The 27,448-nt window shown below is 44.7% G+C and overlaps 2 protein-coding genes across 6 annotated transcripts; one reads left to right on the top strand and one right to left on the bottom strand.

Annotated features, from left to right (window-relative positions):
• Nucleotides 1–1,348: 1,348 nt before the first annotated feature.
• Nucleotides 1,349–14,678, top strand: GPR150 (G protein-coupled receptor 150). Of its 4 annotated transcripts, none has more exons than XR_014211937.1 (3): nucleotides 1,349–3,455; nucleotides 11,976–12,088; nucleotides 14,141–14,678. XR_014211937.1 is itself a non-coding variant. In XM_082191364.1 (2 exons), the coding sequence occupies exons 1-2, from the start codon at nucleotides 2,153–2,155 to the stop codon at nucleotides 12,008–12,010; spliced, it is 1,338 nt and encodes a 445-aa protein (XP_082047490.1). In that variant the 5' UTR covers nucleotides 1,349–2,152; the 3' UTR covers nucleotides 12,011–12,635. The 4 variants fall into 4 exon arrangements, 1 of the variants encoding a protein (XP_082047490.1); XR_014211938.1 differs by lacking the exon at nucleotides 14,141–14,678 and adding an exon at nucleotides 13,222–14,114; XR_014211939.1 differs by lacking the exon at nucleotides 14,141–14,678 and having other exon boundaries at nucleotides 1,349–4,334; nucleotides 11,976–12,635.
• On the bottom strand, nucleotides 6,321–25,704 carry ARSK (arylsulfatase family member K). 2 transcript variants are annotated; one of them, XM_082191362.1, is made up of 8 exons: nucleotides 25,195–25,704; nucleotides 23,707–23,836; nucleotides 21,800–21,959; nucleotides 19,893–20,175; nucleotides 15,892–16,063; nucleotides 12,842–13,063; nucleotides 10,750–10,974; nucleotides 6,321–9,035 (listed from the first exon to the last, which is right to left on the bottom strand). In XM_082191362.1, the coding sequence occupies exons 1-8, from the start codon at nucleotides 25,357–25,359 to the stop codon at nucleotides 8,755–8,757; spliced, it is 1,638 nt and encodes a 545-aa protein (XP_082047488.1). In that variant the 5' UTR covers nucleotides 25,360–25,704; the 3' UTR covers nucleotides 6,321–8,754. The 2 variants fall into 2 exon arrangements, with proteins under 2 accessions (XP_082047488.1, XP_082047489.1); XM_082191363.1 differs by lacking the exon at nucleotides 23,707–23,836 and having other exon boundaries at nucleotides 25,195–25,292.
• Between the last annotated feature and the right edge of the window lie 1,744 nt (nucleotides 25,705–27,448).

Here is a 27,448-nt window from a genome sequence, read left to right as displayed (position 1 = left end):
GGCAGTCTTGCATCCAGGACTGAGCAGACTCAGACCTGCTTAGTCTGAGCAAGGTGGCAGCACCTTAAAAAACATATTTCCTGTTTGATGAAGAGGGCTGTAGTTTACAAATATCTATGCCTCAATGCACTTGTCAGCTGTTAATGTGCCACAAACTGTGGGTCTGCATCTTAGTTACTTCATTTGTTCCTATTCTCCAAGGGAAAAATGGAGAAGACCTTTTGCTGGTCTGATTTCCCCTTTCTACCAAGTTGGGCCCCTTCATGGATCACTGCCTTGCCGTGGCAAAGGGGCTTGAATAACTCAGAGAAGCTATGAACTATGCCGTGCAGGGCACCCAAGATGGACAGGTCGTGACTATGCAAAAGCCTTTGACTGTGTTGACCACAACAAATTATGGCAAGTTCTTAAAGAAATGGGAGTGCCTGATCACCTCATCTGTCTCCTGAGAAATCTCTATGTGGGACAAGAAGCTACAGTTAGAACTGGATATGGAACAACTGATTGGTTCAAAACTGGAAAAGGTGTACAACAAGGCTTTATATTGTCTCCCTGCTTATTTAACTTATATGCAGAATTCATCATGCAAAAGGCTGGGCTCGATGAATCCCTAGCCGGAATTAAGATTGCCGGAAGAAATATCAACAACCTCAGATATGCAGATGACACAACATTGATGGCAGAAAGTGAGGAGGAATTAAAGAACCTTTTAATGAGGGTGAAAGAGGAGAGCGCAAAATATGGTTTGAAGCTCAACATCAAAAAAACGAAGATCATGGCCACTGGTCCCATCACCTCCTGGCAAATAGGAGGGGAAGAAATGGAGGCAGTGAGAGATTTTACTTTCTTGGGCTCCATGAGCACTGCAGATGGTGACAGTAGCCACGAAATTAAAAGACGCCTGCTTCTTGGGAGAAAAGCAATGACAAACCTAGACAGCATCTTAAAAAGCAGAGACATCACCTTGCCAACAAAGGCAAGGTTTATATAGTTAAAGCTATGGTTTTCCCAGTAGTGATGTATGGAAGTGAGAGCTGGACCATAAAGAAGGCTGATCGCCGAAGAATTGATGCTTTTGAATTATGGTGCTGGAGGAGACTCTTGAGAGTCCCATGGACTGCAAGAAGACCAAACGTATCCATTCTTAAGGAAATCAGCCCTGAGTGCTCACTGGAAGGACAGATCCTGAAGCTGAGGCTCCAATACCTTGGCCACCTCATGAGAAGAGAAGACTCCCTGGAAAAGACCCTGATGTTGGGAAAGATGGAGGGCACAAGGAGAAGGGGACGATAGAGAACGAGATGGTTGGACAGTGTTCTCGAAGCTACCAGCATGAGTTTGACCAAACTGTGGGAGGCTGTGGAAGACAGGAGTGCCCGGCGTGCTCTCTTCCATGGGGTCACGAAGAGTCGGACATGACTAAACAACAAACCAAGTTGGGGCAAAAGCTGTGAAAATACCACAGGAGCACTGTGGTATGGAAATCAGGAGCAATAGTTTCTAGCTGTTTAATCTGCATCAGTGAGTTGCAGTTGTCAGCTATTTAACTGCCCACTATAGCTATGCCTATAACATCAGCTTGATGTGCAGACATCAGCTGATAAGTGTTGATGCTGTGAAAAGCTTAACAATTTCTGTACATCACACTGCTGCAGGGGGCACAAGACAATTTTAGCTTTGATAAGGTTATGAAGAATATGCAGTTTGTTCTTGGTGGCATCCGTGGCATGACTTCTGGGCTTTTCTAATACTGCAGGATTTGTTTGTGCTTTCCTTGCAACAGGTTTTCTAGCACATTCAAGCTAGATATAAACCCCTTTGGGAAAGCAACAGTGAATTGATGCGGCCGCTACACAGGGGTGCGGGGAACCGATCTTTTTCGTTTAGTGAGAATTGATCGCCGGTATTTAGCTGCGAAAGGCGTGTGCTTTCGGGAGGCGTCTGTGGAAAATGTGACAGTGAAGATACCCTGATTCCGCTCAAGACGACTGCAACCGTTGAATTGGAGGGGAGGGCGAGATGGGCTGAGGAGTGGGCAGAGCTCACAGGCGCGATGGCTGCAGCCTGCTGCGCCCACCCACGGTGAGTGACAGGTGACAGGCAGAGCCCCTATATATGCTGCCGAGGGCACCCGTGCACAATCCTCGCTGCCATGGAAGACACGTTCAACCCGGACAGCCTTGCCGTCGGACCCAACTTATCCGGCATCGCGATTCCCGGGTGGAACTTGAACCTTTCGTCCCCCGGGGCTACTCTTGGGCAGCCTAGCGCGCGGACCCTGTCGGCGGGCGCGATCCTGCTGCTGGCGCTGGTGGGCAACGGCTTGCTCTTGCACCGGCTGCGCTGCGGAGGGTGCTGCTGCGGGGCCCGCTTCGGACGGCGGCGCAAGATGGATTTCCTGCTGGCGCACTTGGCCATCGCCGACCTCTACGGGTGCGGGCTGGTGCTGCTCTCCCAGCTTCCGCCGGCCGACGTGGAGCCGGGGCAAGCAGCGTGGCCTGCAGGGGACGCCACTTGCCGCCTGCTGTGGCTCCTGCAAGGCTCCGGGCTGCTGGCGCCCTCGCACATGCTCGTCCTGATCGCGATCGAGCGGCACCACATGGTGAGGGGCCCCGCGCACCCGCCGCTCTCTTTCCTGCCCGTCCGGGGCGCTTTGGCTGCGCTGGGCTGGCTGCTGGCGCTGCTGCTCGCCTTGCCGCAAGCTTTCGTCTATCGGCTGGCGCCTCCCGAGGCTGGGGGCCGTTGCCTCAGCATCTTCCCGCAGCGACCCCGCTGGCACGGCCAGACCTACGCCGTGTACTGGGCCGTCGCGGGCTTCGTGGCGCCCGCCTGCCTCCTGGGCGGGACCTGCGGCCGCATCCTCAGCGCGCTCGGCGGCGCACCCGGCGCCAAGGACGACTACGACGACGCCGAGCCATCGCGGGGGGCAGCGGGCAGCGGCCGCCACTACGGCGCGGAGCTTCCCGGCGCCTCCGCCGCTCCTCGCCCGCCTCCGCCGCTCTTGCTGCGGCTGCTGCCCGGCGCCAAGTGCGCGCTGCCCTCGCCGCCTGCGCCGCGGAGCCTGCCCCGCGCGCGGGCCCGGGCGCTACAGCTGACGCTGGCGCTGGCCACGCTCTTCGCGCTCTGTGGCTTCCCGCGCTTTCTCCTGGAGCTCGCCTTGGCCTTCGCCTCCTCCGAGGGCGGCGACGAAGCGCGGGCGGCCCTGGGGAGCATCATGGCGGCCACCAACAGCGCCCTCAACCCCTACGTGTGCCTCTTGTTCCACAGCCACGGCCCGTGGGCGCGGCGCCTCCAGCGCAGGCTGTGCCGCTGCCCCGACGGGCAGCCCCGACGGCGGGCTCGCCACCGGCATCGCCCGCCGCCGCCGCAAGCGGGTGCCGAGCGCCCTGGACGCTGGCTGTGCCCTTGCCAGACCAAGCCGCCCACCGTCTCCACCGTCGTCCACCTCCAGGAGGGTGAGAAGCCGCTCTCCGCCGCTTGCGAAAGCGGCTTCTAAACAGTTTCTGGTGGGATTGCAGGCACCGAACGTTTTATGCAGTATCCCCAGGACGTCGTCAACAAGTATTTTTGACTCATTTAGCCCGGATATTTCTGGGGAAACCCGACGTTTAACACCTACATACCCCACGACCTCTGTTACCGCAATCCCTTGGGGATGTCTCAGCAGCCGATTTGCCATATCTGGCCTGGAAAGTACCCAAGGAGGAAGACAAAAAAGCAAAAGAGAACTGACAAATTATTATAACGCCCACCTCAAGCACACTAGGTGTTCTCTTCACACAGTGTGTCAAAGAACTTTGTGCTGGGGTTCAAGCTTCCCTGTGGGCTGCTCACTTGCTCAAATCTGGGAGACTCCCATCTTAACACCGGAAGTCTGAGGGCTACTGCCTACTCCAGTGTGGAAAACGCACTCTGCACTTGCTCAAGAACCTTAATTAATACTTCACACTTCACAGCGCTGACCCATTGCTGAAATTTGGCTGTGAATCTGGAGCCCTTGTGACCCTTGCTTAGTTTAATCGATTATGAAGCCATGACCCTCTTTCAAATCAAGGAAACCCAGAAGGGCCAGGAGATTCCACTTGACCATTTCAGATCTAGCTGCTATTTTAAGCCCTTGCTGGGAATGTAGGAACTTGTTTCCAAGTAAATGGGCCTAGCTTGGACATGGTAACAGTGAAATGTTTTAAACTTCCTGAAGTTTTGTTCAATTCATTGCACTCCATAACTTATGACGGGACTTGCACAATGTGGTTTTAGCACAACCATTTTGTTAGGTTTGTCAACAATGGGGTTCTGCATAATCTGCTTTCACTCATCACAGCAATTTTCAGGTGTGTTATTTTCAAATTCCATTGCCACAGATTTTGTCCCTTTTCAAGAGAAAGGGGCAAAAATAAGGACTGCTTTTGCTATGCAAACTGACCGTTTATACTGCCTTTCTTAATTTTGTCATCTTCCACACAATCAGTGCAAGTGAACTTAATATTAGAGATTTTGAATATGAAACATATAATTGTCTCTGTTCAGTACAATTGGTCTAATTAGCATATAAGCTGTAATGAAAGCTGCCAGTGACCTGTGGGCAGAGGTTGAGAAAAATCAGCAGGTACAAAATGTAACTTGCAAAACTGAAAGGCTTTTAAGAATGCTTTATGCAAATGTAGTTCCTTTCTAAGTGGGCATTAGTGGCAAGTATGCAAAAATATGTGGTCTTGTAACAGGTGTGAATAAATGTCATATATAAGTACCCCTGACTGATAATCTACAATTGCAGTAGTTTCTAAAGGAGTATAATTACTTTCACCTTTGATAGTTACTATTCTGTTCTCTTTTCTCACATAATAGTAGAGTTCATTCCAGCAGGTGGATTTTTATTTTATTTTTTGCACAATTTGCTCTAGAAAATAGCGCAAGGAGTTGATAATATGTCTATGTTCTGGGTACTCCACTCCTTTTTCACATAAAAAGTCTGTTTCTCAGTAAAAAGGTTGAAGCTTTTGTACAGTTGGTCCCTTGCACACTATATAAAATGATATTTGGGTGTGCATGGGTTCAATGAAGGAAATTAGCATTTATAAACAAATAATGAACCCAACAATTCCAGCACAAGCAAGGATGTATGCACAGGATACATGTAAGCAAATTGTAATAGAACAGAGGGAGTGAAATAAAATGAAATGCAACAAGTGCTTGTCTGAACACAGCCCAAGCTGTTTATTAATGCTGAAATGAATTCCAGCATCCTGTCCTATTTCTCCCTTCAGAGGCAGCATTGCTTAAAGCAGTAGTAGCTCAGTGTCCCACTAGCTTTCATTTGGGAAAACACACAAAGATGTTGTGTAGCTCGTGTAACAAAACATTAAAAAGTAGGAGCACACAAAAAAGGGCACTTCATCATTAACCCATGACAGAAGTTCTGTTGTTCAGGATTTCCAAGCCATCTGCAACTGGAGCTGGGAATGTTAGCCTCAAATGCAAGCATTTTCTGAGAGTAATGGGGGTATATTTCTGCTGTAGGAAAAGGCAAAACTCGTTTTTCCTTTTCCTTCAGAGTCCCCCCCCCCCAACGCTGCAATTCTAGGATTCCTGCTTAAACCATTTATTGCAGGGAGAGGAGTTTGGGGCTGTTGTTTTGAATTTCATAAGGCAATCTCAAATGGGTAGCATACTGGCAGCCTGTACGGTTCTTACAGCAAGGGTGTTGCATGCTGATGCTAGGCTGCTCCATTCACGAGACTGGCCACTGTATTCTGCTCCAGCTGCAGCTTCCAGATCAACCTCAGCCTCCACATGTAGGTCTTGGAGGCTATTGAGCACAGGTTCATAGCATGGGGCCACTCATGTTCAGCATTTGAGGGAAATATGATGAGATTTGCCTACACAAATACCACCTTTCTTTCATTTTAAACTTCACCTCTGTTCCAATACATGGAGGTTTGGCAGGGGCAGGGAGACAGTAAGACAACTAGTTTTTCCCACTGCACTAGAGAGCAGATCCAAATTATTCTGAGTTTCTTCTTATTCTTTGCCCTTGCATTTGCTTGAAGGATAGGGGACTAGCTGTGTGTGTGTGTGTGTGTGTGTGTGTGTGTGTGTGTGTGTGTGTGTAATCGAAAGGACAATGGTTGCTAGGGAGATTTAACATATTTGAGTAGCAAAAATCTGCATGCATATGTCTTGGATATTTAGACCAAATGAAACAACATATGCTGCTCACACTTAAACTGCAAATGCAAGCCGTGTTGGTATACCCAGACAAGTATCTGGCGTGTGTTGCATGAAGGTTAAACAGTACTTAAAAGGCTTATGCAATACAGTAAAAGAAAACAGCGGTTTTTAATAGCTGCAAGCCCTTAGAAGAATAAGAAGGAAGTGTAGATGAATCTAGCATTACCTCACACAATGTTAACCACCACCATACTACTAACTTCATGGGGGGGGGGTGTTGTTAAAAAACCCCACTTGTAAATTGCTACACAAACCATTAACCCAAAGGAATTCAGGACTGTATCACACAATCATTAGTCACAAATGGCATCAGTATGGTGGGGACCTAAAATTGCATGTATCTCTTTTGTGTTCAGTAGTAACTGAGGGCATTGCCAGACTTCTCTGTTTTGTAGGAGGAATTGAAATGCATACCAGAACTTCAGGTTTCTACATTCAAGGTGGGTTAAAGGGTTATGTTGCTCTTGTACAACAAATCCACTTTTTTAAAAACTCAAGACTCTTTGTGGTTTTGAAAGTGACAGAAAAATGCACCGAAAAGTGGAGGGTGAACAAATGATTCCATGTAAACATAACCACAAGCAAAATGGAGGATGAATGCTCAATAAGACTAGGTATAATCTAACCTTCCTATAAGCTTTGTGCAAACAAATCGGGATGAATGCAAATGGATCACCTGGAGGGAGGCTGAACAGGTGTGCTTGCCCTTGTTCGGCCCTAAACTGTTAATACTGCACTTTGAAATGTTGTGTTCTGACCAAGAAAAAAAATCCAGTTAGAACACAAACTCACTCACAAAATGAATACTTTAACTAGTGCAAGAATACGGTAGCTTACAAAGTATCCTGTGGATGCTGTTGGACTCCAATTCCCATCATCCCTGACTATGAACCATATTGGTTGGGGCTGATGGGATGTGGTGTTCAATAACATATGGAAGCTCAAAGGTTAGCCACTCCAGTTAGGGCACTGCAAATACTATACTTGCTATTCCAAGTATAGTAATACAAATGTGTATAGTGCTTTCAGAATGTTTTACATGCATCTGATAGTTATCCTTACAACACTGTATGGTAAGCCACTGATTATTCCCCGTATTGCAGGCAACAGCGGAGAAAGAGTGCCTAAGGCACCTAGTGAGTTCATGGCAGTGACAAGATTGAAACCTGAGAATTCCTAATTCACAGCGAAGTCCTAGCCACTACAGTATATACTTTCCCACCTGAAAAAGTATAGTCTTGGGGCTAGTGCAGATGTAATAAGCAGCTTTTGTTTCTGTTTTCAGTTGACTGCTTTTTATTGCTTTGTCCAAACCTAAAACTCGGATTAGTCTTAACAAAGGTTTAGGGAAACAAGCAAATTGTCCTGCTCCAACTATGTCAGGGCTTAGTTCTTAGGCAGAGGCTGGGGTAGCCCTGTCTGCTCCTGCAACTAGGTGAAAAGCAGACTGAAGTCAAGGTGTAGTCCATGCCAAAGCACAATAAAAGCAGTCCATCAACAAGCCTAGCTCTAAAGGCAGGATCTTAGTAGAAGCCAGCAACAGAGGCCATCTGTCAAAAGGCATGGCAGAATAGACAAGGTGGTTCAAAAGAGTTGCTAGATTTCAATATGTGCTGTTCCAGCAGCTTCTATAGTCTGGTCTCCCACACTTCACCCAAGACTCCTTACTATGAGTAGCTCTATAATTTTGGCCTATCAGACATGTACTGTTTTGGTAGGTAGATGCCCAAACATGGGACTTTCTGGGCTCTATGCTCTCCGGGGCTGGGAGATGGTTCCGTCTCCCCCTCTGAAAGGGGGATGAGTTGGGAACCCACCTCAAGAGTCCTTCTAGAGCAACCTCTGGACACAGGCATGGTGAGATTTCCCCTGGATGTTAAGGGCTTCTTATCAGTGCTAGAGATGGTGGAGGGGTGGTGGTTTCCATTTATCCCCTAGGGTATCCTTTGCTCAGGGGCTTTGCTGGCAGAATACTTTTCCAAATCTTGGCAGGGCCCAGTGTGACATCACATTCACAAAATGCAGCTTGAAGTTGGTTGGTTTCTCTGAACCATAGTTGAGACTCAGCATGGTTTGCTGAGGTTTGAACATAATGGTAAACTCTCGTTAAAAATGGAAGGAAAAGATTTTGATATCCCCTTTGTGGCTGTGCCAGAGGAGAAGGGGGATGGGAAGTGCAGACAAGGCTCACGCTAACAACCATAATTTAACATTATGTCCCAATAAGGCCATTATATCAACTTCCATGTTAATCACAGGTCACTTAGCAGGGATTCTTAACCAGAATTGAAATCAGGTTCTGAAGCTGGCTAGCAAATCCTGTTTAACAGGCAACTGGGGCTAGCTAGCATTTATAGCTTAGCAGAGTGGATTTGTGTCGGGAAACGGGAAAGACTGGAGGATAGCATCTGACCCCACGTCCCATTTCAGTATCTGTTGCAGTAAGAGGTAACTGCTTATTGCACCCACGCTGCCTTTTTATATTCAGGAGCAGATTGTCCATTCTCACTTTCTGCAGACATTTCACACAATTGTCTTCTCTTTAATCCATCTATCAATTGCATCCTCATACTTCTTTGGGTCCTTCTTCCAGTTCTGGTGCCACCTGAGGTTAGCTAAGGTATCAGAATAGTTTTGTCCTAAACTTTGTTTCCAGTTGATAAACTCCTGTTTGTTGTACTGTTCAACAGAGGCAGAGACTTTGGGATAATCAACGATGGAGTAGAGTTTTTTGTTCAAATACTGTGTGATCTCTGGAAACTTGGTTGCTACGTTTGTTAGTTCATCTGGATCAGCAGAGAGATCTGCAACAAAGAACGATTAAGACAAATTAATGAGCCTGAACTTGAAAAAAGCAGTAGCGCAGAACTGGAGCATTTGTTTGGCGTGCAGAAGGTCTCCCAATTTCAATCCCCAGTATTCATTTTATTATTATTATTTTGCTTTTATATCTCAGCTTTCCTCAAAGGAGCTCAAGGTGGTGTACATGGCTCTCCCATCTCCATATTATCCTTACAACGAAGCTGTGAAGTAGGTGAGGTTAAGAGATGGTGCCTGGCCCAAGGTCACCCAGCAAGATTCCTATCTGAGAAGGGATTTGAACCCTGTTCTCCCACATCTTAGTCCAACACCCTAATGGCTACACCACCCTAGTGTAGGTTGGGCTAGTAAAGCCCCCTGCCAGTCAGTACAGAGCAGGAGAAGGGAAACTTTCATCTGAAGGACCATACTGTGTTAGATACTGGAGGTGGTACATAGCTCCATCTTCCTTGAAATCCCCTTTTCAAGCCACCTGAGTTGGCAGCCATCACTACACCTCACAGTAACAAATTCCATTAAGTATGCGCTGCGTGGAAAAATACTCCTTTCCCTCCCCTCGAAACTCTCACCATTCAGCTTTATTGGATGGTCCCAAGTTCTAGTTTTACAAGAGGAAGAAAAACGTCCTCCACTTTCTCAACACCATGCATGCTTTTATATACCTCTCTCATGTGCCACTTTACTTACCCTTAACAAACAAACCCCCCAAACCCTCAAATGTCATTACTCCTCATAGGGGAGTTGCTCCCTTGATGATTTTGGTAATGTACCCAGGCCTAGACTACAGCATGCCACCTTTTTGGACCTTAACCTCTTTGGGTGCCTAGTCATCTGACCACATTGTCCAATTTGAGAGGATGGAACCGTAGTGCAGTGGTCAAATTCAAACCCAGGTTTATGGGTTTAAGCAGACTGGGCTATGCACAGTTGAGACATTAAAGAGACAACTGTCCTACCTGTCTCAGACTTTGGCCAGTGATTCTAGTGTCTTCAGACTGCACTTTTGCTGTTTCCAACAGTGCAGTGCATTGACTGCAGAACTGTGTTTTGATTTAACTGTCATATTTTGTTTGTACAAACTTGCTTTGTTGCAAAGGAGGGTGCTGATCCTTATGAAGAATGGGATGCTAATTACTATCGCTACTACTTTACTACACTGCTTCTCTGCTCTTCTGGTGAAACACACAAGACATGATGCAGCAACAATTAATCATACGTCTGGTAGTTTGTGTTGCTTCAAGACAGGAGCTACATAGTTTGATTTGTCCCTCCCTATGAGATACTCGTGTGTGGCACTGTGGGTTAAACCACAGAGCCTAGGACTTGCTGATCAGAAGGTCGGCGGTTCGAATCCCCGCAATGGGGTGAGCTCCCGTTGCTCGGTCCCTGCTCCTGCCAACCTAACAGTTCGAAAGCACATCAAAGTGCAAGTAGATAAATAGGTACCGCTCCGGTGGGAAGGGAAACGGCGTTTCCGTGCGCTGCTCTGATTCGCCAGAAGCAGCTTAGTCATGCTGGCCCCATGACCCGGAAGCTGTACGCCGGCTCCCTCGGCCAATAAAGCGAGATGAGCGCCGCAACCACAGAGTCGGCCACTACTGGACCTAATGGTCAGGGGTCCCTTTACCTTTACCTTATGATACTCGTGCGGACCAGAACAGAGGATCAGACTGTACATTAATCAAGTAGCAAACGTACCAAACAGCTGAGGAGATACTGAACGACCATCTGAGTATGCTATGTATTTCCATCTGTCAGTTCTCAGCATGTAGGTCGAAGAATTCACATTGCAGCCATGGAATTCACTCAGAATCCAAGTAGAATGTTGCTTCCTAGTTGGGACTTTATCTTCTGCCTGTTTCAATACCAGGGGCATCAGTGAATATCCACTGAGATTTTTTGGTATGGGTATTCCAGCAACGTCTGAAATTGAAATTGTGACTTACGTCAATTTGTTTTTAAAATTTGGTATTTACATTATTTAAAAAGAATTAAACATAATTAAAAGAAAAGGCAGAAATATATAAAACCAACAAGGAAATAAATTATATACTATGTCAACCATTACAACTTGCCCTTTGCCCTTTATAGTGATATTTCTGATCCTCTTATCTTTGCATTTATATTAAGTCCAAGATGCCTCTTACATTTTCTTACTGCAGAATTAATACTAGCTACCTAGGGAAATTATTTCCACAAAACTTCAGTTCTGTTCTAACCATTAGCAGTTTATTTGTTACTTTTAATCAACTCATATGCGATGCAAAAGAGACAGATAGGGAGATTTTTAAGTCACTGAAATTAAACCTAACATCTTTCTGAACTAAGGGTGGCATCTAATTGCAGTGTCCTGTTTGCACAAGTAAGACTTACCCTTCCTTCTCCCTGAAGCCCGCCCCCCCCATCTGCCGAATTTAAACAACCTTTAAGATGGAAGTACAACACCATAGGTTGCATGCAGTGCTGTCACTGCACAAAGGGAACAGGCATCCACCTGCGCAATAGAACTTCCTGTCCCTTTCCATCCCTGCATATCCTCAAAAACATACTTCAGAGGGCTGAGGAACCCTCTGGAGTGATTTTTTTTGGGGGGGGGTGTCCATGGTGTACTACAAAGAGAAATACAGGATGGCAAAATCTGCTGCAGGAATAAAAGTCTGTTTGTGCCATGTTAGATACAACACCACACTTTTAAGGGAAATTGTTAAGATGTGACACATACATGTACAGAAACAAACTGTAAAATCAAATGGTAAGGCACACAGACAGAGACTATATTCCTATCTACTACAGATAAGGTCAGAGCTTACTTCATCAGTCGGAGTGTCTGAGAAAATAACATTAATCATTTGTTTGTTACTCACCTAAATAAATTAATCATTTTTGAATATATTTTTTGTATTTTTTTAATATTCTGAATACAGGAAGGAAGAACCAGGAGAGAACATATGGAGAATGAGAGCACAGGAAGGAAGGTGATTTAAAAATACGAACTTCAAGAAGAGAGAGGGGAAATTAAGACAGTTGGAACAAGAAGGTAGGGGCTGAGATTTGATTGAGAGACTGTGTGACTCATTGATTAGTAATGTTAAACTAAAGTCTCTAGTTAGAATATTGGGTTTGAACTAAAAGTACTAACTATCTTCCAGCAGTGTAGAAATCCCCAACTTCTTGGCGACCTTTCAGTGATTCCTTTGTAAGAGCTCACCTATTCAGAAGGCTTTGCCCTCACTCTGAATTGACCCAATTTTCCCTCCGTAATACTGTCATGTCAAATACAGTTAACTATGAAGCATGGCCATCTTATCATGTTCACAGAGTGATTTCCAATTGGTTAGGATCGCCCATGTGACTGTGCCCAGGAAGCATCATCCTCGCACTCATTAATTTTATGCTGCACATTGGGTTACTATCCAAGCATTAACCAGACCTGCTTTGCATCAGAAAGGTTGTTGTACCATGAGCCTTCAGACAATGCCAGGGTAAGTGAATTACCGTATTTTTCGCCCTATAGGACGCACTTTTCCCCCTCCAAAAATGAAGGGGAAATGTGTGTGCGTCCTATGGGGCGAATGCAGGCTTTCGCTGAAGCCTGGAGAGCGAGAGGCGTTAGGAAGCTATCCGCAAGCCTTGGGAGCCCGCAAGGCTGCTGCCCGCCGGGCTCCCAAGGCTTGCGGGCAGCAGCCTGCAGCCCGAAGCACGGGGCGCGCAAAGGGGATGGTTTAAATTTTTTTTTATCCCTGCTGGTCATGTGAAGTGAGCTTGCTATTCCAACAGAAATATTGCTTACCGAGCATGGTAGGGTAGATATCCACAAGGGACACCACATTGGGGATGAATTGCAGCTTAATACTCGGTCCCATTATAAGGAGAGGAACATGTGAGCTTGCTTCGTACATGCTCATTTTGTAAAACTGCCTGTGTTCCATGGCAAGTTCTCCATGATCTGCAGTGAATACGACAAGAGTCCTTCTGAGTAGTCCTGTGTCATTTAGAGCAGAAATTATCTCACCTGCAACAAAATATAAGGGAGGGTTAATACGCAAACATCAAAATATTCATTAAACATTGACATGCATAAAAATAGTTTTTAGATGTCACAAGGAGGTAGCTCTTCTGCCAGTGCAATGAAAGCACTAGATCACGTTGCCTGTGTTCTCATTTATACAGAAGCCATTGCTGTTTCAAGGATTCCAAAGAAAAGTCCTCTGGGAGGATGGAGAGAAGCTGATTATGGGAGATCATGAGGGGCAGTTTATTTTCTCCTTGAGAACTCTGAATAAGTTCTTTCCACAGCTAAATATCAGCATGCACAACTGTGGCTTCCATACTTCCAGAAATCTCCATCCGAAATGCTGCATTTTGCTAATCTGTTGCTAAACACCCACAGTTATCCACTTTTAGAAGCTCACATTTATGTCTGCCCTACAGATCTCAAAGTATGCTTTAATAGTCTGAAACTTGCAAGAGTTTTTAAAACTGCACTGAAAGATGAATCTGAATCCCATTTAAGGTGGTGCACAAGCTCAGATGCAAGATTTAGGCCACAATCCTATACATACTTACATGGGCGTAGCTGGGGGGGCAGGGAGGGGCAGCTACCCCCCATAAATAAAAATCAATAAAATACATAGCAAACTGAGGTTCTGCCCTCCCTCCCAACAAAAGGCCTGCCCCTCTTAACAAAAGGTCTGCCCCCACAACAAAAAATCCTGGCTACCCCCATGCATACTTATTTGGATGTAAGATCCACTGAACACAATGGGACTTGCTTCTGAGTAAGTGTACCTAGGATTTGAGTTGTCAATATCTGGGTTTGTTGTAGTTCTCTTGAATTCACCCAGTGTTTATTATCATATATGAAACTGTCAAATTTCTCCTGAATTTCTACATACACTAAGGATTTTCAAAGAAGTTACAACTACTGGCATGGATTGTAATAACTGATCAGTAAGCCCAAAACATGGAGATTTTCCATACTGCTCATAGATCATCAAAGAGACAGCAAGGCACCAAAATTCTACCCAAATAAAACACTTGACGTAAGCTCCTTCTCACTTCTGTTCTCCATCTCTCTCATTACACTTAGGCTTTTAGGAATTAAAGCTGAAATTCTCAGAATGCCAAATTCTGCAGCAGATGAGAACAGCATTCCAGATGTGAAGCCAACATATAAAAAGAAGATTCATAATAATTGAGAGGATTCCTCACTCTACCGCACTTCAGTTTCAGTAGATGTTCCTTGACCATTTTTCTGCTCTTCTGGCAATAACAATATAAAAATGCTACAGTGTCAGAATTGATGTGCCTGAATATCCTTTCATTTCCAACCTCTTCCCCCAAGACAGCCATCTCAGAATATTATTTCCATAAAGTACATGTCTTACATGTATTAAGCCACAGAGAACAAATACACCAGATTAATTACATTCCCTCCCCAATGACACTCCTGTCAGAATTGTACTGCAGGCACGACAACACTCAACACTCCCTTTGCAGCACTTTCTGCCACAGATGTTTGGTAAAGGTACAGGTACCCCTGACCATTAGGTCCAGTCATGGACAACTCTGGGGTTGCAGTGCTCATCTCACTCTATAGGCCAAGGGAGCCAGCGTTTGTCCACAGACAGCTTCCAGGTCATGTGGCCAACATGACTAAGCCGCTTCTGGCGAACCAGAGCAGCGCACGGAAACATTGTTTACCTTCCCCGCTGGAGTGGTACCTATTTATCTACTTGCACTTTGACGTGCTTTCGAACTGCTAGGTGGACAGAAGTTGGGACCGAACAACGGGAGTTTACCCCATTGTGGGGATTCGAACCGCCAACCTTCTGATCAGCAATCCCTAGGCTCTGTGGTTTAGACCACAGTGCCACCCGTGTCCCTCAGATGTTTGATACAGACATCTAAAACCAGGTTAATGTCATTTGTGTGGTGGTGGCTGAGACCAGGTCTCAGGAAGATGTACATGGGCAGAACCACATGAATGATGCCTTATGTGATACATGCAAAGGCCCAGCTCCTTTCCTCAAAGGAGTTGCAGAGTCATGCAGCTCAGATGTATCGGATGATATCTGGACTGAATCAAGAGTAGACCCATTGAAATAAAGGTGGTCAAGTCCATTTATCTCAGTGGGTCTACTAAGTTTGACTTAGTTGAATATCCTCACAGTACAGAGCTACATTTGTAAACATAATTACTTGGCTCACATAATACATTATTTGCATCAAGATTGCTGTGTACACTCCTGAGATTGTGTCCCGGCCTCTTGCATTTTGCCACCTGAGGCAAAACAAGGAAGTGGCTACCCTTCTGCGCAGCTGTACCTTCCTCCGGGAAGATCTTGCGAGAGTTCTGTGAGATCTTGCTGGAAGAAGATGCAGCTGCCACTGCAGCTGCGCAACCGCAGCAGGGGTGGGGCGCAGGATTCTGTTGCCAGAGGCAGCTGCTTCAGCCTACCTCATGGGTGGACTGGTTCTAGTCCTGGCCTCTGCAACTGAAATGACGTTACCATAGTCCTTAATACATGAACTGAAACATATTGTTTTCTTCATGGATCAGATTCTAACTTTGTAGGCAGAGTATGATAGAAGTTTTATTAAATAATAGATTAAAGAAACCCCAACAGAAAACATCTAGTTGTTACTTTCTGGAAAAAAATCTTTTTACGCGAAGCTTAGCTATGAAAAATATATAGGCTGCAGTTCTAAGACTTTGAATAATGCATAATTAGGACTGTAGCCTCTACATGGCTAGAATCAGGGAAGAAAACGATCTTTGCAGTAATAGTATTGAGAAATACATTATGATATTAGTAAGAGAATCAGGATATCACTTACCAAGCATTGCATCCGTTTCTGCACACATGGCATAATAATGTGCTCGGATATCTCTGATTTCTTTCTCCGTAAATTTCTCTGTGCAGTTCTTTGTATAAGAGGAATAGTAATCTACTGGGTGCATCTCTGAAAATGGAAGCCATTTTGGAATCTTGATGGCTTCGTATCTCACCTAGTAACAAAGGAAAAATGTTTTATTTTGTCAAAAGGTAACTATCATCACCGTCCAATTTGCCAGCAGCCCAAGGTAGACATACTGACTGAACATGAGGACTCCATGTTTTATAAATGAGGGGAGAAGAAGAGGGGAGGGCCCCATTGCGCAAGCAGAAGTCCTCAAACAGGGCTTGTGATGATGTGGCTTCTTAGGCGAATCCTGCCCAATGCATTATTTACAGAGCAGGACTAAAGTGCATAGTGCTTTACAGAGAACAAGAGCACAGGATCCTGCCCTGAGGGGAGTGCAATCTGTAATATGACCCAGAGGAAGAGGAGGGAAATGGAGACAGGGATAAACAGGTATGTTCAGTTGCACATGCTTAGAGAATGCCATGAGAACTAGGGACTTGCGCCAAAAAGCTTTGCAGAGAAAGTGCGCTTTGAGGAAGGTGTCCAGGGTGGTGGTATTCAATGAAGGGTAACACAAAGTACACTTATTGAAATCAGTGGGCCTAACTTAGTCTTGTTCACTAACTACAATGGATGGACTCAGGGTAAAACTTAGCTGAATACCACCCCCAATCTGCTTCTCAATAGGTTAGAACATTGGTGTAAGGAGAGAGTCCCTGACCCACTGCTGTTCTTATCAGAGATCTGTGCAGCAAAATGTAGCATGTGTTTAGAGGCAATACTCCAGGCATTACCACTACACTTGGTGCTTTTTTCCTGCCTGTGCAATTCATTCAGAATGCATAGGTAAAGAGTTGGATCTGCTACAGCCCGCTTCCATAAGGTTCAGTTAGATTTTAGGAGATTATCACAGCCTTCCACCGCAATGACATCTTTTGCAGCCAGCAGCTTCTTCCGGTTCCACTATCCCCTCCCTAACTATACTAACGCTTACACAAATCATCTACAAGAAAGACTTTTCCTAAAAAATTGAACGTGTGGTCTTCCTTGCTCACCGCAGTGCCTGCGTCTAGGAACAAAGCCACACGTCTTAAAGATGGCTCCAGCTGATACCTTACAGACCATCTGCTTAGCAACATAGCGTACTGTGAGACCATCAAGTTGATGCACTGCTTTGAATTGATTCAGCAAATGAGAGAGCTTGATCAGCTCTATAGCGCTAAGTTCCATTCCAACCTAGAAAGGCCATTGCTGCAACCCCAAGAACTACAGAATTAATTCTATGTGCCCGGCAGGACACATACACATACACATAAACATAAACATAAACATAATGGCAACTCAATATTCAAAGCAAAAGTCAAAGTGTGGCATACTGCATAGAAACCCATGGCTCACAGAAAAGAACTCCTTTGTTTAGCAATCAAATCATTGCAATATATTAACTTGATAGCAATCCTCTGGAAGTGAACACCCAATTATTATTTTTGTAGAACGTGTATTCAAGTTCATGTTCATATTTAGCTTCAATGTTAGTTGAAGCCGATTCAACTACAGTGGTACCTTGGTTGTCAAACGTAATCTGTTCCGGAAGACCGTTCGACTTCTGAAACGTTCGACAACCGAGGCGCAATGGGCGCTCGGCCAATTCCATTGAGAAAATTGAGAAATGCACCTCGGAAGCTGTTCGACTTCAGAGGCACGTTTGAAAATGGAAGAATTCACTTTCAGGTTTTCGGCATTCAAAAACCAAAACGTTCGGCTTCCGAGACACTTGAAAACCGAGGTACCACTGTACTGCTACTGGGCAAATGTGTTCAAGTTAATTGCCATCAATGGAGACAATGTCACAGCTAGAGAAATGAACAGTGCTTATTGGTTGATGTGAGGCAACAGCACAAGAGGTCTACCCTATTGCACTGCTTGGAAGCATGTGATTGGCTACTGTGAGAATCAGGATGCTGTAATTAGATGCATGTTTGGTTTGATCCAGCCGGGTTCTTGACTTCTTAGATGTTCACAGCTGTCCCCTCAGAAAACTCTGGAGCGAACAAAAGACTATTTTTGTCTGGCTCCAGTTTTTCCATGGAATACACATTATGGTATACTCCAGAACATACTACCCATACTTCTCATTAGGCATTCCAACACACAATTATGGGGTGGATCCTAGCAGAAGGCACATAACCAGGGCTTTTTTTCAGCCAGAACTCACTGGAACAGAGTTTGCACACCTCTCAGATGGGCACCATTGCCATTATAAGAGAACCAGGGAGGCATTCATGGTGAGTTCCGGCACCTCTTTTTCTAGAAACACTGCACATAACTTTCCTCCCATTGGGCCTCTCCTGTGTCAACAGTCAAAAGCCTTCTCTACAGCTCATGCTGGCCATGAGGTTGTCCCTGCCACACAGAGGGATGAAAGGTGACCTGAGAAGAGTGAAGAAATTGGTTGCACTTGGTTCCCAAGCTAAGAACAACTTCATGTTCTCCCTAGTATAAGGATATTCAGGGACTAGAGCTAAGACAAAAATTCTAGCACAGAACCTAGAAAATGGAATACAAGGTGTACACTTTCTGAGCTTATTGTACTTCACTAGCTCAATACAGATCCCTTGGAGTGGATGGCAACAGGAAAAAAGGAGTAATCAAGAAATCATTCAAACAGCTGAAATTCTAAGACATTGCAATGATGGAGACTAAAATTGAGCACTATTCGCATTATATATATAAAAAGTAAACCATGTGCTGAAGATGCTTTTGTGAAGAAATGGTTGTTTCCTTTAAAACATTCTGCTGAATTACAGGGTTACACTGCCATTTAAGCAGTGGGAGCCATGGCAACCAGTCTGGAGAGTTTTGTGTGACCATTGTAAAAACAGAACCTGGAAACAACTCAAATGGAATACAAATAAACAGGAAGAGCTGACTCCCCCTCACAGAAAGAAACCATGTATGCCATCTTGAACTCATTGGAGGAAATGTGGGATAGAAATGTAATACACAAATAAAATAAAGAATATCTTTACATCATAAGCTTAAACTGGTTTTATTAGTCATTCTCAGGGCTTTTTTTTCCAGTCAGAACTCGTGTGGGACTCACTTCTCAGGTGGGCGCCATTGCCATTCTAAGAGAAAAAGGGAAGCGTTCATGGTGGGTTCCGGCACCATTTTTTTCTAGAAAAATAGCATGGGTCTTTCCATTTATCCAGGGAACCACAAGCATAGCGGTTTTTAACAGGAAGGATGTAGGACTAGATATTCTGAAAAGAGAATTCTCAGCACTATCACCCTACTATAATTCCTGGGGGGCCAAGGAGATTACAGTTTAGTATAAAAACGTAAGTACATATCTGCTGTACTTGGTCACAGACAATCTGGCAACATAATAAAATACAGTCGTACCTTGGTTCCCGAATTTAATCCATTCTGGGAGTCCGTTCGACTCCCGAAATGGTTCAAAAACTAAGGCACAGCTTCCAATTGGCTGCAGGAGCTTCCTGCACTCAACCGGAAGCTGCATTGGGTGTTCGGCTTCCCAAAAAGTTTGCAAACCAGAACACTCACTTCCGGGTTTGCGACGTTCGGGAGCCAATTTGTTCGACAACTAAGGCGTTCAACTACCAGGATACCACTGTACTGTGGTTAATCTTTCATTTCAGATTTGAGTCACACAGCATTAGGAACATAGGAAGCTGCCCTATACCGAGTCAAGCCATTGGTCTATCTTGCTCAGTATTGTCTATACTGATTGGTAGAGGTTCTCTGGGGTTTCAGGCAGGAACCTCTCCCAGTCCTACCAGGAGGTGCTGGGGACTTGAGACCCTCTGCCACTGAGCTATGGTCCTTCTGTGGGTTGAGGAATAAAATGCTCTAGAAATACAATTCTTTTTAAAAAACTTATATCAAGCTATACGCTAATATTTGCATACCCTCTGTAGCCAATAAGGAGACGTCCGAAATGTAGATGCCCCATAATTTTCTCCGGAGGAAGGTGAAGGATATGGATGAGGCAAATTTAGCCCCAAGTAAAGAACGAAGGGTTGTGTCAAGTTGGTGGCTTTGTTTCTTAGCCAAGCTGCAGCATCGTCGGTGGCCTTCCAATCTTTTTGCATGACTCTCATATAGGTCTTGTTACCTACGAGTTCTGCCACAGGCCTGCCTTCTTGCTGAAGCAAAAAATCAACGCTTCTGGTCCAGGCTTCCACACGGTTACTGAAAATCAGAACAGTATTCAGTATATACCAGTACTTTATTTCCATGTAGATACAATCACGGGCATAGGGACACGGGTGGCGCTGTGGGTTAAACCACAGAGCCTAGGGCTTGCCGATCAGTAGGTCGGCGGTTCAAATCCCCACGATGGGGTGAGCTCCTGTTGCTTGGTCCCTGCTCCTGCCAACCTAGCAGTTCAAAACCACGAAGTGCTAGTAGATAAATAGGTACCGCTCCGGCGGGAAGGTAAACAGCATTTCTGTGCGCTGCTCTGGTTCGCCAGAAGCAGCTTAGTCATGCTGGTCACATGTACGCCAGCTCCCTCAGCCAATAAAGCGAGATGAGCGCTGCAACCCCGCAGTTGTCCGTGACTGGACCTAATGGTCAGGGGTCCCTTTACCTTTACCTTTATAATCACAGGCAAATTAACATTATGTTCACATTTCTGACATGCCTGCCATTTGTATTCAGTGGTTTATGACATTAAATTTTAACTGGGTTTATAAAAAGATATTCATATCAGTTTGCCTTTGCAAATGATGTTCAAACATGGCCCAGCAGTAAGCCTTGTACCTGGCCACTTCTTTCTCTTCCTCTGACTTTGCATGGCTGTAGCAACAAGCTGGGAAGTTAAATTTTGCTTGTTGTGACATTTAAAAACGGAGAAACCGTGGCTAGGCTTAAGTAAACCAGGATTAGTGAAAACAAGTCAACTCAAGTCATACTGAAAAGAAAACAGGTTTGACAACTAACTAATTTATATTAAACATGGTTTAGGGTTTGGCTGTAACAACAAACCATGGTTAATTTAAAATGGAAAGGGACATTTCTGATCTCTTCCAAGCGATGCTGGAGAAGGGGAGGCAGCCTCCCTCTTCTCCCCTTGCAATCATCTGCATTTTCAACTCTCTGCAGCATGCACAAAGGAAAAGGGAGAATATGAAACTTGAGCTTCAGTAAATAGGGCTAGACGTGTTAGAAGTGGAATGACACATCCAATTATTTTCTCCTTATGCAGCATAAAGAAACTATGACCCTCAGAAAGGTTGCCTACAAGTGGCTGCATTGTGAAGAAAAAGACCAGACAGTAATATTTGTTCAAGAGCAAATGACTGCAGCTCTCCCAAGGTACTTAGTTCTTACAATAAACCCTTCTGAGAAGTTTGCTGCCTTTAGAATGGATTTTGTAGCTCCCTGACAATAAGGACTTCTTTGAGCAATGATGAGGATTTTAGTTACAAAACTAAAATGTTTCGAGAAAGTGTTTTTTAAAAAAATCATCTGAAAAAGTGCTACCAGTTTCATATACTTAATGGAACAAAAATTTGACGGGAACACATTTTACAGATGAGTGAACTGTCAGAACTTGAGGTTACTACAGAGAACACATCCATTTATGAGTAGGTTTACAGATAGCACAAAACAAAAAGTACTGTTTCAACGTAAAGTCTTAGGGCCTCAAAAGGGGTGTTGTCAGGATAAATGAAGTAAATATTGAAAAGCACTTTGTACATAGAAATGATAAAATAACAATTCTGTTTTAGCCAGGAGGCTTTCTATTAGCAGTTATCACACCTCTGATTAACCAGTTTTAACCAGAGATAGGGTTTCCCCAATTGCTTACCTCACTGAGTGATGCCCTGAAGTATAATCCAGTTTTCCATATTTCTGAGCATAGTAGCCATGTTTTTCCATGAGGTCCATCCATGTTGTGTGATTTGGATCTAAACCCTTGAAATTATTCCAAGATTCTGTTATGTGAGTGAAGAGGCCACTCCACATAGCTAAAACAAAAACAAGAAACACACCCATAATAGAATTGGTTGATGAATCATATAAAACATATATAATCCGACTAAAACAAAGTATGCACAGCTTTCCTCTTGCATGTTTATTAGACACCTTTGGGCACCAGGCGAAAACGTTCCTCTTTAACCAGGTCTTGGGCTGACTGACATCAGATGCCCTTTTGAATGTGTTGTGGAAGGGGGAGATTATTGGGTTGTCTTTGTTCTTATTTTTATTACATGTTTTGTGCTTTTTATATAGTAATTTTATGTTGTGAACCTCCCTGAGATCTATGGGCACATAGCGGAATACAAAATAAACAAATGTTTATGACTTCCACTGCAGCTAAAAGGCATGGGCAACCGGTAGCCTTCCAAATATTGTTGAAATACGATTCCCATCAGCCCCAGCCAATGGGACTAATGGTGACGGATGATGGGAGCGGTAGTCCAGCAACGTCTGGAGGGCCACAGGTTCCCTACCCCTGCCTTAAAGCAAGAAGTTGTGGCTTCAAGGACCCATAGAGACTTTGCGACTATATTTTTCTAACCCAACATTACAATGGCTCCAGGAGGCCAGAACTCGTTCAGCAGCATGAGGAATCTTCACAACCCCTCTGCCCTCTCCAATCACCAGAAAAATATTTTTATTATTAGTTCTACCTTGCCTTTTAAAGCAAGCCACTTACAATAAAAATATTAAAAGCAATACAATTCTCGCCAGCCTTTGATTACTTTGTATTCAGCAAGGAAAGGAACTTGAGAACTGTTACTGCCACTATTTTCCGAACTACGAGTTGGAGTCAAATCTCCTACGTTCAGTCACACTACTGACAGGTTAATTCTCAGAAGCCATAATACAGTAAGAGGTGTGAAGAAATGGAAGCAGGTTTCTGCTAATGGATAAGCTCTCAGCTCTGACAATCCATGGAAGGGAGAGGGGAGAGGAGCCAGTGCTGGACTCAGTCTAGGTATCTTAGCCATCTATTGAGTGTGGTCCATTCTGATCATGAGTGTGAAGGAAAAAGGAGGAGCACCAATAAATGTTGTAGTCCATTTAATCAATCCTCAGTTCAGTGTTTGTTTAGAAGGGCTTTCCATTTTGTCTTCCCACTTCTAGGAAATGCCCAAGGCACCTAATACTCAAAATATGTGATTAACAAAATAAAAGAAAAAAGTAGAACAGACAGAGCAGCAAATTAAAATAGCCATAAAAACAGAAAGCAGCCAATTAATTGTCAAAATAAGGGGCTACAAAAATGATAATAAGGGGGGGAGGTCTCTCCCAAGGCAGGGAGTTCTTGTAACACAATCCCTAAAGAGTGTGCAAGGTGTGTAAGTCATATAACTTATTCATCTAGAAGAAGACAAGCCAATGAAGCCCACTGAGTGACTTTGTGCAAGTCACTGTCATACCCAGCCTAGTTTCTCCACTTATAAAAGGGGTATGACAACAGGCTTAGCCCTAACTCACATGATGAATCTTCTAACGTTGACCTTCAGCCATTCTGCACTTGGTAAATACAGACAACAACCCACTCCTAATGTCCCACAAGCATATTATTTATTTCCTTTTTAAAACATGCAAGTGATACTATGTTTATCCTGAAGGCCTGGCTCACAAGACACTAAAAGGAACCAGAAGTTTCAAGGTTGCCCAGGGAAAATCTTTGAAGTTTAGCTATCATAAAGTAGTATTTAAATAGGTTCTACTTATGTATTTCTTGCTTGAGTATGATCTTACCTGCACGGGAAGGACAACATATTGGAGAATTGGTATAAGCATTAAGAAAGAGACTGCCATGTTTTTGCATGAGGTTCACAAAAGGCAAGTCTACTGTTTCATTTTTTGGGTGAAATGTCAGCCTTCCATCCTGCATGCGGGGGGGGGGGGAAGCATTTTGAGAATTACTCTGGAAATTAATCAACGCAACATTAGAAATCACATTAATCAATGCAATGTTACAAATCACACTGTAAAAAAATCACACTCTACCAAAACACCCATTTCAGTGGTTCTGGATGCAACAGAATTTTTCTAGGAACATATCTTCACTGACAGGACACCAGCATGGTTTGAAATATATATTCCTACAAATACAGTGGTACCTCAGGTTACATATGCTTCAGATTACATACGCTTCAGGTTACAGACTCCACTAACCCAGAAATAATACCTCGGGGTTAAGAACTTTGCTTCAGGATGAGAACAGAAATTGTGCAGCGGCAGCGCAGCAGCAGCAGGAGGCCCCATTAGCTAAAGTGGTGCTTCAGGTTAAGAACAGTTTCAGGTTAAGAACGGACCTCTGGAACGAATTAAGTACGTAACCAGAGGTACCACTGTATACATATTGACAATTGAAACATTTCAGTGAGAGGTACAATTAAGCAAGAATGTTTAAGAGCAATTTTGGAGCTGGCCATTTGCAATAACACAGACAAAGAAGACAGTGTATGGGCCAGACATACGAAGTATGACAACGTGGGCAACCTTTCCACATCCCCTGCTCCCAATTTAAATCAGAAGAAGAAAGAACTCATTGCCAATGACCCATTTGCAAAGTAAATCCCAATTCTGGAGCACCATTAGTGCTCCTGTACCTTTTATTTTTTCACTATTGAGCAAAACTTGCAAGCTGCTTCATGTTCACTCCCACATATTCACTTATGCTAGTGGTGTTATAACCCCTAGCGTACATAAAGCACTACTTTATGTAATTTATGTAACATATAATGCTCTCCTTTTCTCAGTATAATGTTAAATTGTTTTGTATAATGCTAAATTTCCCCCTCCTCTCCTATCACAGGCAGCACAGTCCGAATGCCATAATCTTGCAAAAAGTTACATCTAAAGTGCTAAAAGTTAACCTTCACTGTGTTGACTGAATTTCTTCCCAAAATAGGCGTGTATAGGACTGCAACCCAAGCGTGACACAAGAACATGCTCTCCAATTATTAAGTGAAAGCTTAGCAACAAACGTCACTCTCAATACAAGCTCTTTTCGCATGGGGTTCTCTAGCATGTACCGGTAAATGGCACCTCCAAGCGGAAAAAAACAGCAGCTATGCTCAAGCAGCAGGGAGATCAGGTCCACAGCAGCTGAGCCTGAAAGAGTAGATATTTTAATTTACACCATCCCGCCTCACATTTCTTCGCAAGCAGCAGCAGCATGACTGGAAAGAAGTTGCTCTGGACAGTTTTGCTTTTGTTTTGAAAAAGTCAAATACTTACTAAGGAATCGCACATCACCATCACAATGTTAGGCTTCCCGCAGCTGCTGCAAGAGTAATCCTCGTTGAGCAGGGGCCTCGCCTTCACTGCTCCCCCAAAAGCGAAGAGGACCAAGGCAACGAGGTGACTTGCAGAGGTTACATGATTTCTACCTTTTCCACCCATTTCGGCCAGATCAGGAGCTCAGCGGAGCCTCCACGCAGAGCTCCCTGCTCTGCCCCGCCCCACCCTTCCCTTCACCCTGCCAGACGATCACGACGCGTCCCTTGAGCAACCGGGGTGGTGCATCTCGTGCCGCACCCGCTGACCCGGCCGGGAGCAAAAAGCTCACGAAGGGAAGGAGGGCAAGCGACACCGTTCACAAACTCAGCCGCCGTGTCCGGGAAACAGCGACTCTCGTCATGCATGTCGGTAAAGGAAGCGGGAGGAACTAATGTCAAAGGCCGTTGCAACGCGCCAGGGGAGAAATAAAGACGCACCCCCTTTTTTTAACATCATTTCTTTAGGGAGGGCGGAAATAAACGTCGGGTGGAGAACTACAACTCCCATAATGCAACGCCACTGGGAAGGGTTCTCTGTTGTCAAAGGACGCACATAGAGTTGTTTAGAGTTACCGTTCCAGTGTTAACTGGTGAGATCGCTTGGTGGCATTTCCCCCCCTCCCCCTCCTCCTCCTGCGGAGTAAAATTAGACAGCCGCCCGTTCTAAACGACGGAGAAACCCGGGAATTCTGAGCAGGTGTAATTGGATCATAGCTGTCAACGTTTTCCCTTTTTTAAGGGAAATTCCCTTATTCTGAATAGGATTCCTCGCAAGAAAAGGGAAAAGTTGACAGCTGTGAATTGGATAGCAGCATGATGACCCTTCTCCACGATAGTAGAAAAGAGGGCAGGAATGTATGCTCCTTATAACTCAGGCCTGATCGCATGCTTTAAATAAAAACGAAAAACCCAGTTTGCAAGCTGCATTTCCCTTGCTATGCAGGGTACACGCAATGACCAAACAGTCTCATTGAACTCTATGGAACTTTCTCCCAAGTAGAGTAGACTTACACAGAATCGCAGTGTGTACTGTTCATTGGTTGCTGATGCAATTTGGGATTGCTCCGCTCAGAGGGTGGCCGCATCTGACTGTGCTCTGTTGTCCACCAATCCCATCCTCGTTGCCAGTGTTAAGTTGTGGGTGAACATATCAGATGACACAGCAATTCTTCAAACAGCTCTTGTTATTCACAGGCCAGAACAGAACTGAACTGAAGGGTTCAGCCAACCTGCTTATATAGAGCTCCACTAGAACGCAACAGTAACCATTTTATGTAACTATCCAATCACTGAACGTCACTTTCGATCTCTTATTTACATATGTGGACCTGAGTGAAAACTATCAACAGTATCCCCCAGCTAGCCCAGGGTGAGAACTTCAGTACATAACAATGTGAGAAATTGTACTGTCTCGGGGTGCCCTTCTCCCGTGTCTGAGTTCTGTTCAGGGTTAGACTCTGAACCTTTGCTGGACTCCTCTGCAGGTGCTGCCCTCCCTACTCTGCTGGTCACACCGGTATAGATGTGATATCAGTGTTACCATAAAGCACCAATGCTGCAGCAAGCAAAGGCTCCAGCAGCTCAGTCAGCTGCTTGTGGCTGGAAAGCCAGACAGGATGTTTGTGACTGTTGCCATGGAAACAAAGGGGCAGTCCATTCTGTACTGAGCACCAGATGTTAGCTCAGTGTGTGTGTCATATGACCTGTACTGGAAGTACATGGGTGGAGTTTCTTCTTGCTGTTGTCGAGTGCAGACATGTTTCTCTGTACTGATATGAGAGACAGAAATAAAGGATGTAAATAGTTTTCTGTCTGCTTCTTTCCCCTCCTTGGGGGACACCAAAGGGGAGGGACGAAGAACAGTGTGTTCCTCTCACACATCTGAGATGAATCGCCGGGACCTCGCCTGCTTATCAGCAGAGTGGAGACGCGGGGAGGTCGACAGGAATATCTGCCGGTGCCTACGCTGTGGCACATTCCTCTGACCCAGGCAGAATTCCAACAATATTACCATTGGTGTGGTGCAGCTTAACAGAGTGGCGGGCTACTAGTATTACAGTGAAGACCGGGGTTCAAATCCCTACTCTCTCATGAAACTCGTTGGATAAGAGAAGAAACATATGCCACCACGAACTCCTCGGGTGAAAGGTGGGGTGTTAATGCAATAATAAATAAATAAGCGTGCGAGACTCCACTCTCACCACTTTGCTGAA

Source organism: Podarcis vaucheri (assembly GCF_965113315.1).
Source record: "Podarcis vaucheri genome assembly, chromosome: 11".
NCBI classification, from domain to species: domain Eukaryota; kingdom Metazoa; phylum Chordata; class Lepidosauria; order Squamata; family Lacertidae; genus Podarcis; species Podarcis vaucheri.
Note: the sequence above shows the minus strand (reverse complement) of the source record. Positions and strands in the feature narration are given on the sequence as shown.